Source organism: Lepus europaeus, chromosome 15 (assembly GCF_033115175.1).
Source record: "Lepus europaeus isolate LE1 chromosome 15, mLepTim1.pri, whole genome shotgun sequence".
NCBI lineage: Eukaryota > Metazoa > Chordata > Mammalia > Lagomorpha > Leporidae > Lepus > Lepus europaeus.
In genome coordinates this window covers 7,762,966-7,778,889 of record NC_084841.1, presented here as the reverse complement: position 1 = coordinate 7,778,889, position 15,924 = coordinate 7,762,966, and the positions used below count along the sequence as shown (strand labels likewise).

At 42.6% G+C, this 15,924-nt stretch overlaps 1 protein-coding gene across 2 annotated transcripts in view; it reads left to right on the top strand.

Moving 5' to 3' along the window:
• CTNND2 (catenin delta 2) overlaps nt 1-15,924 on the top strand; it is a 441,886-nt gene that overhangs the window by 383,201 nt on the left and 42,761 nt on the right. For both annotated transcript variants that reach the window (XM_062211762.1, XM_062211763.1), the window contains one exon: nt 10,888-11,098. In XM_062211762.1, coding sequence (XP_062067746.1) covers nt 10,888-11,098 — 211 coding nt within the window. The remainder of the gene's footprint in view (nt 1-10,887; nt 11,099-15,924) is intronic.

Sequence of the window (15,924 nt, the reverse complement as noted above, 5' to 3'; positions counted from 1 at the left end):
ATCAGTTGTGAACTGAAATTGATCACTTGGACTAGTGAGATGGCATTGGTACATGCCACCTTGATGGGATTGTATTGGAATCCCCTGGCACGTTTCTAACTCCACCATTTGGGGCAAGTCCGATTGAGCATGTTCCAAATTGTGTATCTCCTCCATCACTTATTCCCACTCTTATATTTAACAGGGATCACTTTTCAGTTAAAATTTAAACATCTAAGAATAATTGTGTGTTAATTACAGAGTTCAACCAATGGTACTAGAACAAAACAAAAAAAAATACTAAAATGGATAAAGTATTACATTGTACATCAACAGTCAGAACGAGAGCTGATCCAGTCACTGTTTCTCATAGTGTCCATTTCACTTCAACAGGTTTCCCCTTTGGTGCTCAGTTAGTTGTCGCCGATCAGGGAGAACATATGATATTTGTCCCTTTGGGACTGGCTTATTTCACTCAGCATAACGTTTTCCAGATTCCTCCATCTTGTTGCAAATGACCGGATTTCATTGTTTTTGACTGCTGTGTAGTATTCTATAGAGTACTTTGTTGTTTCTCTGCACTGATCTTTTATTTTGTTCCATTCTGGCTCCTGACCATGGGCTGTGGCCCATATGTGAGATGACATGCATAGCAAACGAGGCAGCACATGGTGTGTTCACCCAATGATGCAGGCAGAGCTGAGGACCAGTTTCCCTGCATGGTCCATGCTGATGTTGAGGTTCTGCCCTGGAAAGGCGGATGTGACCCAGATGTTTGTTTAGCAGTTGTATTTGTGACCATTGGTTTGATGGGTTGTCTTATCTGACCAGTGGGGTAGGTGTGGGGGCAGCCGGCAGGGCTGACTCATTCACAAAGACACTATCTTTCATGCGTATCGAAATGAGAACCGTATGTTAGAAAGGGTGAGGACTGACTTTCGTTTTGTGGTCACTTCTATGTGGCTGAAATATTCTGTTCCCTTTCTGGTCATCATCTGGGATCATCAAGCTTGAATTTTCAAATTCAAGGTTTACCACTTCCGATTTCACCTCCTCACCGTCTGTAACTCAGAGATTGTTCTGTCTTCAAAGCTGCTGGCCCCACTTCCTGCAGGGCTGGCTGCAGGGCTTGGAGTCCCTAAACTGCACAACAGGAGCGACCCAGGGGCCTGGCAGGAGATTGGAGGCATCAATTCCACATGCAAAATGCACTTGTTCTTTAATGGGCTTGTCATGACTAATTAAATTAGATTTGCCTTTAAACGTAGCATCTCTGTCACGGTCGTGGTTACAGATTGGGTTTACTCAACTGTCCTGTAGTAGGAAGGAAGACAGATTCCAGTCAGTCAACACCATGAAAACCCATGTGTAGTAAAGGCATTTGACATATTGTTTAACTGTGGCTTTAAGTTTTCGTCTAGCCACAGGCCAATCTTCACGTAATAGTATATCTATGAATCTATTATTACTGATTTTACTGGTAGCTTATTACCGTTTAAGAAGTTTCAGAGTATATCCTATGAATTCTGAAAGATTAATTAGAACCAGTTTCCATTTAAAGACTGTTTTCACTGTAGTGTTTACAAGCATAACCTGTTAGATGAAGCATTAAAGCAAGGTAAGTAGAAATAAGGCTTTTATAACACGCCCAATTCAAAATAGAACATTAACCACAGTTAAATGGGTTTCAGTTAGTCTGCGTGATTAACCCTTGTCTCGGTTATCTTGGATTAGTAAGCAGTCAGGTTTCTCAAAGCTGTCTGCTCCCAATGTAAATGAGGTCTGGAAGTCCCAAGATGTCCATTTGTGGTGATGAAATCAGCTTCTATCAGGATGCCTGTACCCAAGGCTGATTTCCTGTGGTTACAGGTTCAAGAGCAGCCCTTGTCTCAGGCTATAGTGATGTTTGAGAAGTAGACACAGTTAGATCCACGGCTTTAGCAAGGATCTTTAGACAAGCATGCAGGAGAATCGCTAAGCACCTGTTGGTGAGGAGGCTGAATAGCTGCTTATTTACCCAACAATATCGAAACAGTGGCAAATGCAATTCCGATTCTGTAAGGAGTTAGTGCACACTACGGAGAAAGAGGCCACTGAACGTGTCCAGGACTTTTCACTTCTCCCATGAAGAGTGTGAAAGGACTACCGCCCCCTGAACAGTTCTCCCTGAAGCCTGGGCATGGCTGTTGGCTGTTGCCATGCTGTTCTGTGACAGGAAGTGGAGCCTGCTTCTGTCCACAAGGAAAAGTTCATCCCTGCTGGGCAAAGTCATAGTAACGTTTTCCTTGTCGCGACTAAGTGGAGGCTGACATCCTCTGCTTTTATTCGTCAGGCCTTTTTGTGTTGGATTCGTGATATGAGGACAACTCTCCCACCCTGGTATTAAAGCTGCAAAGCCCTCTGCAGATGGCTGTGCGGCCCCCTTATCTCTAACATCCCTTTCTTCCTCAAGTAGGGGAGGAGAGTCCTTACTGAACGGGAAACCCCAAAGATGGCTTAAATGCAAAAGAAACCTTTTTAAAAGTGGTGTTTTTTTTTTTTTGTTTTTGTTTTTGTTTTTAGTTTGATGAATGAGCTAGTAGATTTACAGAAAAAGAGTTATCAGGAAGCACAAAACATGAGCAGAAGTCCTCGGTGGCTAAAGACAGGAAGACTCTTCAGCGTGGTTCAGAGAGATGATATGTAAAGTTAAGCAAAACCAGAAAGGCAGTGGTTGCTAGGCACTCTGGAATTTCCATAGGCGCAGATCTTTTACCAGATATTAATTTAAAAGATTAAATTCTAGTGTTTCCACAAGTGAAGAAATACTGCCAAAAGTGATGCAGGAGACTGACAGAAGCAGTATTGCCAAGGTCTCAGGTAGGAGCGCTCTGGGGGTTGCTGTTTGGGTACTGACTCCTTTCCCCTATTTCTTCCTGAATGCAGACTGCCTTCTCCAAGACCAGTTTGTCTTTTTTAAAAAAAAAAATTATGTATTTATTTGCAAAGCACACTTACAGACAGGGAGAGAGAAAGAAAGAGATCTTCATCTGTAACAGCCAGGGCTGGGCCAGACTGAGGCCAGGGGCCTAGAATTCCATCCAGGTCTCCCATGAGGTGTCAGGGACTCAAGCAGTGTGGCCATCTTCCATTGCTTTCCCAGCTACATTAGCAGGGAGTTGGGTTGGAAGTGGAGCGGCAGGGACTGGAACCGGCACTGAGAAGGGTACTGGTGTCCCACGTGGCGACTTAATTCTCTGAGCCGGCGCCGCGGCTCACTAGGCTAATCCTCCGCCTTGCGGCGCCGGCACACCGGGTTCTAGTTCCGGTCGGGGCACCGATCCTGTCCCGGTTGCCCCTCTTCCAGGCCAGCTCTCTGCTGTGGCCAGGGAGTGCAGTGGAGGATGGCCCAAGTCCTTGGGCCCTGCACCCCATGGGAGACCAGGATAAGCACCTGGCTCCTGCCACCGGATCAGCGCGGTGCGCCGGCCGCAGCGCGCTACCGCGGCGGCCATTGGAGGGTGAACCAACGGCAAAAGGAAGATCTTTCTCTCTGTCTCTCTCTCACTGTCCACTCTGCCTGTAAAAAAAAAAAAAAAAAAAATTCTCTGCAACACAATACTGGTCCCCAGTTTGTCATTGTAACAGAAATAAAACCTAATTTTTAATTTTTAATATCTTCTGTGTACCACTCATGTTACATTTGTAGCTAAGAACTCACAAATCTTTAACCTATCAACATTAGGCAAACTTTGGAAAGATTTTAACATATTCCATTGTTTTTAAAATCAAACACAGTATTTACACATGTTATACACCGAGGAAATTAGGTTCATTCTCCTGAAGCTTTATGTAACTTACTGAACACTGTCAAGTGTGTTTTCTGTTACTTGTTCACAGCTAGATGTTTTTACCTTAGACTTCCTTTCTCTCTTGGTAAGCAAAGAGACATTCTGTCACCTTACAGACACATTCATATGGTTGTAGTAATAACTCTACCTGCCATAGTGTGGTAAGAGAATAATGAACCCCCAGCCCCCACCTGAAGGTAACCATGGCCTCACCCTTGAAACCCCCGATGTGGTTCCTTACAAGACAAAAGATAATCAAGGTTGTCATCGGCGAATCTGGAGATAGGGGAGAGACACTGCATTCTCCCAGTGGACTCAAATCAGAGGTCCTTAGTATGAAAGAGGGACGGAAGGGAACAAATGGGAGGGTCAGAGCTTTGTGGTGTGAGGAGAATTATAACTGAAACGAGAAGTTCACTCGAGGAATTCAGAGGCTGAAGAAATAAAGAACTTGCAGATAGGACAATTGGAATTCTTGAACCTACAGAACAGGAAAAAAGGAGATTGAAGAAAAGGAACAGAGCTGAGAGATTTCTGGGTAAACAAAGAGGACCAACATACACACTGTGACAGACCCAGAAGGAGAAAGAGAAGGACAGAAAGGCTAGGAGAAGAAATAATGGCTGAAAAACAACAAATTTTACAAAAGCCATGAGTGTAACATCCAGGAAGGTCAGAGACATTAAAATATGATCACCTTAAAGAGAAGCGTGCAGAAGTAGATGAGAAACACATGATCCAAAGACAGCTTTGATGGCAGAAGAGAGGCATTTTCCCACATATCCACTATACTCCGTGGATTATCAGCAAGTTTCTCACCAAAGCTTTGGAGACCAGAAGTCAGTGGTAGATAGAAATTCATAGTGCTAAAAGAAAAAATGTATCAACTAAGAGTCCTGTATCCCCCAAAAGTAGCTTCAGCAGAAAGACATTCCCAGATAAATAATAGCTGAGTTCATTACCAGTAGAACTGAGCTTCAAGAGACTTTAAAAGGAGTTATGGTCGAAATGAAAGCACACTAGACAGTAGCTCAAAGCCTTAACTGGAAATAGAGACCTCAGTAGAAGAAAATCCATGATAAATTATAAAAAATTGTTATTAGTCCACAAGCAAATTTGACTACAACTTTAATTTGGAACTCTGCAGTTTGCTTTCTACATAATTTTTTAAATTTTATTTAATGTGTGTAAGTTTCATGCATTTCATATATACAGGAATGTAGTGGTACTTCTCACCACCCCCCTCCAATCCATGCTCCCACCCTTCCTCCTCCTTTCTCTCCTATTCCCACTCTTTATTTTTACAAAGATCTATTTCAGTTTATAAGAAAAACATGATGTATGTCTTTTGGGTACTGGCTTATCTCAGTAAGTATAATAGTTTCCAGTAGCATCCATTTTGTTGTAAAAGATGGAATTTTTATTTTAACCACTGAGTAGCATACTTTCTTTATCTAGTCATCAGTTGATGGACATTTGGGTTCATTTCATATCTTAGCTATTGTGAATAGAGCTGCAATGAACATGGGTGTACAGATAACTCTTTCATGTTCTAATTTCACTTTGTTTGGGTAAATCCCCAGCAGTGGGATGGATGGGTCATATGGAAGGTCTATATTCTGATTCCTCAGGTGTCTCCATAGTGTCTTCCACAGTGGCTGCAGCAGTTTACATTCCCAACACCAGTGGATTGGGGTACCTTTTCCCCACATCCTCGCCTCATTTATTTGTTTATTTCTGTATGAGAACCCTTCTAACTGGAGTGAGGTGGAACCTCACTGTGGCTCTGATTGGCATTTACCTGATAGCTAGTGATCCTGAGCATTTTTTCATGTATCTGTTGGCTATTTGAATTTCCCATTTTGAAAAATGCCTGTTCAAGTCCTCTGCCCATTTCTTAACCAGATTGTTTGTTGTTGTTGAGTTGTCTTTCTCTGTTGTTTCTTTTTCTAGTTTAGGAATATGCTGGCCTCATAGAAGTTTTTTTTTTAAAGACTAATGCATTAAAAGCAACTATCAATAAGTTTTAGATACCAAATATATAAATATGTAGTCTCATGACTTCAACAACTAAAAGGAGGAGATGGAACTATGAATGAGCAGCAAAGTTGTGTATGTTATTGAACTTAACCTGATGTAAATTCAAGCTACAGTTTTTCAACTTTAGGATGATAACTGTAATTCCCATGGTAAACATAAAAAAAAGTTAAGGAAAATAAACAAAACAAGAAAGAAACTGAAACATTTCACCACCAAAAACAACTAAATACAAAAGAGAAAATAACTCAGGAAATGGAGAAAGTCTGTAATCCATATAGAAAACAAATAGCAAAATGTCAGAGCGCTTTCTTCTCAGTGATTACTCTAAATGTATATGAGTTAAACTCTGTGATCAAAGACAGGGATTGACAGAACATATTTAAAAACTCAAACATGTGTTGTCTGCAAGAGGCACACTTTAGATCCAAAGACAAAAGTTGGAAGTGAAAGGATACTCATGTTCATGGTAAAGCTATTCATAACTAAACCAAAGAACCAGCCTGATTATCTTTTGCTGAATGGATAAGCAAAATATGGCATACCCATAAAACAGAATTTTTCTTGAAGTAAAATGAAATTCTTGAAGATTTTGATTAAGTTAAATGATCCAGACACAAAAAGACAAATACTGTGTGATCCCACATATGTGAGGTCCCTAGAGCAGTCATAGAGACATAATTCATCTCTTCATTGAAGTAGAATGGTGGTTCCCAGGGAGCAGGGAGTTTTTGTTTATTAGGGTGTAAAGTTTTAGTTTGGCAAGATGACGAGAACTCTGGAAAGGTATGGTGGTGATGATTGTAGAATGATATGAATGCAACCAACGTCTCTTAAGAATGGATAAGATGGTGAAGTTTGTTATGGGTATTTCACCACATTAAAAAAAGAGTTAAGAAAAACAAGGAAATTCAAAATATTTCAGCAAAAACTCGTGTATTGTGTTTAGCAGCTCCAGAAACTTGGAAGCCAAAGAGATACTCAGACCCTAAAGATAAAAATTTGTGATTTTCTTGGTCCAGGCTTACTTTCTATTCCAACTGACCTTTAGAAATATCTTTTCTGTTATCGGTGTGAGACATTTGAAGTTCTAATGGTGCGCAGTGAAGACCAGCCGTGGAGCGGACTCTGTCAGTACTCCGTAGAGATACTGAACCTGTGTAGGAAGGGACTCAAGCAGCTTCCCTCTGCCACCCTATAGAGCACAGGCCCTCATACTGTAAACCACCACTCGGTATTCCTGCCACCAGGAGCAAAACAAGTGCTATTTCACTCCAGAAATAGGCTTAGTCCAGAAAGAGAAAGAGTCACCAATCAGTAACCACAGAAACAAGAGCAGGCACCCAGGACGAAGCTCAGGTTCCCCGTCATGAAATCCCCACCCTCTCCTTCCTACAGATGAGCACTGTGGCAAGTGACATCCGTGGACTGCAAAGTTTGTTGGGTCTCCCGAGTGAGGCCATCATAGTGCCTTACTGCTCTTAACAGAAGACTCCCAGAAAGAAGCAGGAGAAAGAGAAAACAGGGGCAGGCAGTTTGGCACAGCAGTTAAGCCACCTGCTGGGATACCTGTCTCCCTTGTCAGGTCCCTGAGTTCAAGTTCCAGTTCCCCTCCCCATTTCAGCTGTTGCTAATGTGCACCATGGGGGGCAGCAGGCGGGAGGCAGTTCAAGTAGTTAGATCCTTGCTACCCACATGGGAGGACCTGCGTTGAGTCCCTGGCTCCCGGCTTCAGCTGCCCAGCCCTGGCTGATGCACACCTTCAGTGTTCTTCTGCAGCATTCCTACACAGCAGCCTCCTCTGGGGAGTCCAGTCACTCAATGCCCTTGGTACTGGAAGGGCTAATTCCTGCCATGCTTGCTTTATCCATTGCTCGCTCTCGTGCTCCCATGCATGCTCGCTTGCTCTCTCTCTCTCTCTCTTTAGTTTTTTAAGGTTCATTTTATTTATTTGAAAGTCAGAATTACAGAGGGAGAAAGAGAGGATCGGCTGATTCACTCCCCAAATGATTTAACAGCTGGGGCTGGACCAGGGGTCTCCCACACACTTGGGCATCTTCCACCTCCATCCCAGGTGCAGTTGCAGGGAACTCGGTTGGAAGTGGAGCAGCCAGGATGGGAATCCGCAGTCCCATGGGATGCCCAGCGTTACAGGTGGTTTAATCTGCCGTGCCCCAATGTGGGCTCCTCTTCATTGTTCTCTTGAAAAAGACAGCAGCAACTCGATCACCTTGAAGGTATGAAGTGGTGAAAATAAAAAACTTCCCTTCCCATCCTGCCTAGTGCCTGTACCTGTAGATCCCTGTACCTCTGAAGAAGTCTCAGAACGCAAGGACCCAAAAGTCTGACAATACAGGGCAGGAGTGCAAGGTGGGGAGAAATGGCTCTCTCATTTGGAGCAAGAATAGCTTTTAGCTCTTCCTTGTGTTTAGAAACTTAGGGGGACAGACAACAGGGGACATGGAGCAGTTAAAGGCAAAAGCCATCTTGTGTTGCAATGCCTGTAATTCCAACAGAAGCTCAGAAGAAGAGGGTTTTGTGGTCACGAAAAAGACTACACATTTCTCCTGCGTTTGATCTTACTTTGCAGAAATTATCTTCTTACCATGCCAGGGTCTCTTTGTAAAATGCCAGTTTGATCTTGTCACCTCTCCCCACCCCCACCAACATACAGAGCAAATCCTAAATGTCCACCTCCTTTACCAAGCCTTCCCTAACCACCCCAGGCCAGTCAAATGGCTCTCTTCGCTGAGCTGCTGTTGTACACACAATACAAGATCCTCTGTGGCTGTCATTCTGTGTTCCATATTTTCTGTTTTTCCCCAGAGCTCACCTCAAAGTTTTAAAACACCATAAAGAGATAAAAAGGTTTCTTGCTACCCAAATTTTCTGTAAAGATAGGATTCAGATTCTGGTGTGAGAATACAGCTTTTTTTTTAGTACATACTCAAATGCAAAAAGAAGGAAAGAAAGAAAAATAGTGCATCCTTAACAATAATTAGCCAACTTTGCACAGAATCTTCTTCCCAAAGGAATACTTTTACTGGATTTGTTTCTTCACTTGGATGATCAAAAATATAGACCAAAATGCACCTCCTCATGAATAGATTCAATGAAAAACATAGAATCGCAGGTGAAATATCAGCAATGTGTATTGGAAATATTAGAAATAAACTTTCTCCAACAGTCAAGGTTAAATGGCACAGTAGCTCCTGTGCTCCACATGGTGGAGTCCATGGGAAGTGACAGCATTCGTACTGTAAGCTGGGGCCACTGGAAGAAGCTGCCCAGCCAGGGAGTCCAGGAGAGAGCTGTGACTGCCACCTGAAGATTACAGGGTCACCTGTCTCTCACCTAGGGCCCCTGGGTTGGGGTTGTTATGAAACCACATACTCAAATTTATCTGAAACCATCTTTAAATGGGCAGTAGCAACGAAAACTAAGAAATGCCACAGACAAATCCTTGTCTCATTTTTACTTTCACCCTTGACGATGTCCAAGGTCACGAGAACAGTCCTCACTTCTCAGTCAAGAGTGTGAGTGTCCCCATTCGTACAGTGATTAGAATATTTTTAGTTTATGTCGCCTGTCCTCTCACTTCCCTTGTAAAGAAAGGGAAAAAAAAAAAACACATCCATCTTTTCATTTCCATAGAACTCAAATTTGTCTTCTAAAGGTTTGTGGGGGATAATGAGCTGATAGAATTTCAATTTTGCTGACTTTTACAGAAGTAAACTCTTCACCAAAATTCAGCCTGGTTTAATGATAAATAAAGTGAGTTGCTGGGAGGACTTTCTCTGTGCTGTTATTAGAAAATAGAAAAGCTTTATTGGGGAGTTTGCAGAAAAACCAATTCTGTCAGACACTCGGTTATGAAGTGAATGAAGACACGTTTCTATTTCAGTAATTTAAACATCCACATTTTCTGTCCTTGCTAAAATAAAGCCACCTATCCATAGGACAAGAGCAGATAGCAAAATTACAAGGACCTATGTTTTATTTATTGCTGCCTGGAATCAAGACATCATTGACCCCTCCCACGGGGTTGCTTTTGTTGCCCCAGGCACTATGCACTGAAGAATTAGACAGCAAAAGATAGCATTTAGAGAAATGTATGGAGGCAGAATGCTTCACATAGCTATAAGGAGCTAGCTAGAAGTGTCTAATTGGGAGATGGGAGACCAGGAAGGGACCTGACCTTGGGCTCTTGCCAATGCCATCTGAAAAAGTTGAAGAACAGCCAGCTTTGCTGCAGGCACTCATTTACTTACTTCCAGAAGTAAATTAAAGGAACAGAATTGGAAGCTGCAGGTGGGACCAAGTAATTGTCTCGCAGGGCTATTGGTAGTGACTAAAGAGCCTTGTGAAGGAAAAACACCTCGTAAACATGTCATCGTAAGTGTCTTTACCACTCATGGGGAAAGGCAGGATTCGTAATGATGAAGTGAATTGAGAAAGCAGAGTTTCCACAAAGCAAAAACTCAAATCAGTAACTGTTGCATTATAGAGCCATATCATAAGATTTCATGAAAGAGACTAAACAGATCAGCAGGTTACACTAGTTCAGAGGACACCTGGTTATACCTTGTCTGCCAAGTTCCTCTCTCCTGCTTTCCGTGTTCCTCTTTGCCTTACAGGGGTCACAATACGGAATTCACATGTATTTGCCACGTGCTCGTGGTCTGACTCTTGTTCCTTAAATAATGCAGATTGCAACGTAGTTGCCATTGAGATAATTTTGACAGTTGTGTTAGAATCGCCTTGCATTTTCTCAGCTTCTGTGCATATAAAACAGAAAGAGCCATGTCCTTGTAGAATCATCACACATTAAATGCTTCTCATGCATCAACTCACTGAACTTTTACAATAACCTTCTAAAAGATAGGTACCATTTTGTTCTTGTTTCTCTGTGTACATCCACAGTTACCCAACAGAGAACAGACAGACTCGCCCTGACGTGCCTGTCACACCCACCTCTCCCACTTTCTTTTTCCTCCACGTCACCCTCCTCTCAACTCTCCCTTCATTTTCTTGTCCAAAGGCAAATACGCCATGCGAGACCTCGTGCACAGGCTCCCAGGAGGAAACAACAGCAACAACACAGCAAGCAAGGCCATGTCCGATGACACGGTGACAGCCATCTGCTGCACCCTGCACGAAGTGATCACCAAGAACATGGAGAATGCCAAGGCCTTACGGGACGCCGGTGGCATCGAGAAGTTGGTCGGCATCTCCAAGAGCAAAGGAGACAAGTAAGTTAGATGGTGACGTTCTGTGTCACCATGGGTGGGATTGCATTACCAGGGGCCTGTTGAGGGGGCAGCTCCTGACTGTCCCTGGGAAGTATTGTCTCTGGTAAAATCAAGAGAAGGAAAGCAGTGTATGAGTTCTTGTCTTCCCATCCCACGATGAAAGTTGATCCACTGGTAATTTTGATTTGATAAATAACTCAAGACTTGGTTCTCCTGGGACATTGGCAGGTAGACTTGACAGTCCAGCCTGCACAGTGATGTGTGCCTGCAGCATAGAAAAGACAACTAGCTTAACTCAAGCAATTAAGCCATGTCAGGCTGTGGTTTCTTGTGTGGCTGCAGGCCCATGCAATGATGCTGCTGCCACATCTTTCTGCTTGGCACCTCTTCAGGACTGTGTAGCAAGTCCGTGTGCAGAAAGACTGCCTGAGGGGGAGCGGGGAGAGGGGGATGCGGTCAGGGAGAACTCAGTTCTAGTCCAGTACCCTCCCCTACTAGCTGTGGCATCTGGGGCAAGTTATTTAATCCTACAAGCCACTGTGCCTCTGCTTTCCAATCTAAAACTAAGGGAGGAGCTCTCATAATATGCTTCCTGGAATAAGCAGTAATCGAGCTTTCAAGAATGAGTGATAATTTTCCCGGCAGAAGGGAAGGAAAAGAGCAAAGAGGAATTTTAGGCAAATAGAATAAAAAGAGATAAGGCTTAGTGTCAAAGCAAGCATGCCAGCACAAATAGGAGTGTCTTCCAGTTTGATTTAAGAACCAATGGACCCTTACTATCTACAACTGAAGAATATCTTCAGAGGCCAGAGTGTTAGTGTATCAGCGAGCTGGCAATTTTGTAGAAACCTTCACTGGCCTTAATTAAATTTTGCCTCCTGGAAGTCCCTTGGTGTAATCAAATATATTAAAAGGGTAAACCTTTTGTTACCAAGGATCCTTCTACTTCCTGGCTTTGCATTCCCAGTTCCTCCATTCCTATATATCTAAATGCAAAATAGTCATTATCAAAGACTGTGAGAGCTGCACTTTGAAACTTTCTGGAAATTCTCTAATTACTCCCCTTAATTTGGGGTATCACCAGTGTATTATAAAAGTTTCAGGGTTTCATAGGAGGCACCCTCCCAACAGGTTCAGCCAACAGTTTGAGCGTTAGAAGTTGAATAGTGTCTGCCAGCATGTATTGAAGACCGACTGGACTCCTGTAATAACTGGACCACGTAGATAGTTGGCTTGGACTATGCCGTGTGATACTGTACTTAACAAACAAATGCTGTGCCACCTCCGCACAAGGCCACACGGCTTTTTCTTTCGTGTAGCTTCATTAGACCTGTGGAGTCTCTAATTGAAGTGCCCACCTGCTTTGAGCAATAACAGCTACAATGTTAATGCTTCCTAGAGCATGCACACAGCCATACAATGAAACCACAATCCACAAAAACACCCTGAAGTCTTTGTCCATGTTAGTGAGCCATTCAAAGATTAAAGTATTTGCTCTGAATTAAAGGACTAGCCAGCTTTGGGGAGCATTTAGGCATCTGCTTCTTCCCTCTGAGCGATTGTGCACCCCACAGTAAGCACCACTACATAGGCCTGGAGGAGTAAAGATTTCCATCAGTCCTATGGTCAAGGAAAAGTATTTGATGAAACCACAGAAAATGTCATTTGAATAAATCATCTGTGAAATAGTTTATGTCCTCACTGCCAGATCAGAAAGCGGCCCTGTTAGGTCTCATCCCAGCTTGGTGATTGCTAATGGGAAGAGTATTTTTCACTACACAATGATCTCCTAAGTATCCTTTACTTTAGCTACAGATTTCTTGTGGAATAGTCTCTTTTCTCATCTCATAGTTGTTGTTTTTTTTTTTTTTATTTCATTCCCAATGCCAATGGCCTGGATTTACGAGTTTAATAAGAAATGTTGAAATGGAAAGAATCAAGTGTCTTCGTGGCTGTACTTCTCCTGCTTCGTCAGTCGCATCCATTTTCTATGCAGTTTATCTCTTTTTTTTCATACTGACTAATTTGAGGATCTAAACAAGGTTTTTATAACTTCATATATCCTCATCTTCTACCTACACTTCAGTTTCATTATTGCTTTTCACTAGTCTTAAAACAAAATGAATCCAAGAGCGTTGCTCCAAATCTTAGCACAAAACTCATCATTTATCACTCAATTCTATTATGACAGTAGGCATTAAGATTCCCATAGCCTTCTCAATGTGTTTTAATAAAATAGAAAATCTTTATTGAAAATGAATTTTTGGAATTGGGGATGATTTAATAACTGGAAGTGGGAATATAAATTCACCTTAGTTCATTTATAAAACACCTGCAAAGCTGTCCACCCTAAACTGTTCTTCAGCGCTTATTTCTGGAAATAAGTTCCGCTCAAAACTGATTTTTATTTAAGATAGCAAAACACAGGTGGGAAAAATGTGCATAATGATTCCCCATTTTATGTACCTAGACATTTGCTTCCTAAATTTAAGCAAGCTTAAATACAGAAAATACTAATGGGCCAGACTCGTGAGAGGGTGACCGCAGCGTGTTGAAGCTGCACGGTTCACTGTGTGTTGCAGCCGTGACCAGCTGCTGCCTCTGCTGTGTTGAGCACCCACAAGGAATGCCCCAGCTGATACAGCCCCCCCCGCCCCCTGACTTGACAGCTCTGGAGAAGACCAGGCATTCTGTAACTGTTCCTAACCCTTCTAAGAGTCTTATACTCACCATTTGAAGTCTTGATGACTTATTCTTTTCACCTCAGTTTAAACACCCATTACGCACATTCTGTCCTGCCCATCTGTTTCAAAACATTTGGTTTTTTCCCCCTCAACTGTAACAGTTATATGGGAAATAGTGTTGAATGTGTCACTGTATTTTGTCATAAGACAGAAAAGCTATTAACAGTCTCAACTGTTACTTGTCACTAACGGACTGTGTATGTGGCTTAGGCTATAATCACTTGTCACATTAGAAACACTCAACTGTTCAAGTCTTTCAATCAATATTACTGGTTTTCAAGTAGAAGTTTCTGTGGTTCCAGTGTAGTTAGTGAGATGGATCAAAATTAACAGCTCAGAATAAAGCAATGTTTCCTTGACCTTCACATATTATTATAACACTATGATGCACTGGCATTTTAATTGAGAGGTTACAACCCCCTGTTCATGACACCTTCAAAGTTTCTATTTTGTTATTAAGCAAGAAGTGCAAACAAAAATATTACAGTGTCAGAGGACTTTTTCATACTAAATATGTTCCAACTGCACTGTCACTACCTGAATATTAATATGTGTTCCTCTGGAGTTTCCTGACTCTGTTGTCGCAGACAAATATCCAGCTAACAATGATACAGTATAGCAATACATAGCATTTCATCTCTGTTCAGCACCAATTATATAAGAATAAATGTTACCTTAGCTGTATCCATTAAAACAGCTCAAATTCTCTTGTTTAAAAGGAAAGAGTTATTTATTTATTTGAAAGGGAGAGACACACACAGGAATGAGGGAGAGACACACACAGGAATGAGAGAGAGAGAGAGAGACCGACCAAATGACCTTCCATCTGCTGGTTCACTCCCCTAATGGTCATGGCAGCTGGAGCTAGGCCAGGCTAAACCTGGGAGCCTGGAATTCCATCTAGGGCTCTCACATGGAGGCAGAGGTCCCAGGACTTGGCTCATCTTCTGCTGCCTTCTCAGGTGCATTAGCTGGTAGTTGGATTGGAAGTGGCACAGCCAGGACTCGAACTGGTAGCCATGTGGAATGCCGGCATTGCAGGCGGCAGCTTAATCAGCTGTGACACAATGCCAGCCCTAAAATCCTGTCTTTAAGTGAAAGGAATTTAATATTACATTTAGAGCATGACACTATCATAAATGCTGAAATCATTCAACAACCATTCATTTTATTGAAAGAAAAAATGTTAAATATAGCTCATCTTTCCTAGAGAAAAAAATGGAATATATAAGAACTCTTTATTATTTCTTTTAAATAATTGGTATAAGTAATACAGTCAGCACTGAATTCCATCTCAGAAGTAAGGGTATTAGTAGTGACTGTACTGTTGCCCTTAAGAAAGTGGATGAGGGGCCGGCGCCGTGGCTCACTTGGTTAATCCTCCGCCTGAGGCGCCAGCATCCCATATGGGCGCTGGGTTCTAGTCCCGGTTACTCCTCCTCCAGTCCAGCTCTCTGCTGTGGCTCAGAAGGGCAGTGGAGGATGGCCCAAGTGCTTGGGCCTCTGCACCCTCATGGGAGACCAGGAAGAAGCACCTGGCTCCTGGCTTCGGATCAGCGCAACGTTGGCCATGGCGGCCATTTGGGGAGTGAACCAATGGAAGGAAGACCTTTCTCTCTGTCTCTCACTCTCACTGTCTATAACTCTACCTGTCAAATAAAAAATAAAAAAAGAAAGTGGATGAAGCAGATTTAAACTCAGTTGGTCTAAACTACAGATCTGAACGCACAGGAAAATTGCAGCTACTTCATTGACCATGTATTGGCATCCTGTATTCCATTACAAAATGTATGACCTCTTCATGTTACTACCTTGGCTCTCAAATCCAACCTCAACTTGCCCCACTAGCCACCTGCCCACTTTTAGATTTCAAAGGCCATTTTATTTGAAAGGCATCTTTGGTTTCAGTTCAGATACTTGCATCGGTGGCTCTCTGGGCCACTGAACACCGGTCAGCTTCAGGGGTGGTCCTCACCTTGGAGTCTTCATGAATGGGTTTGGCCTTTCCAACACCAGGAGACTCCTTTCACACAGACTGGTGGTCCACAGACTACAGCTCACAAGCCAAATCCCATTGCACTG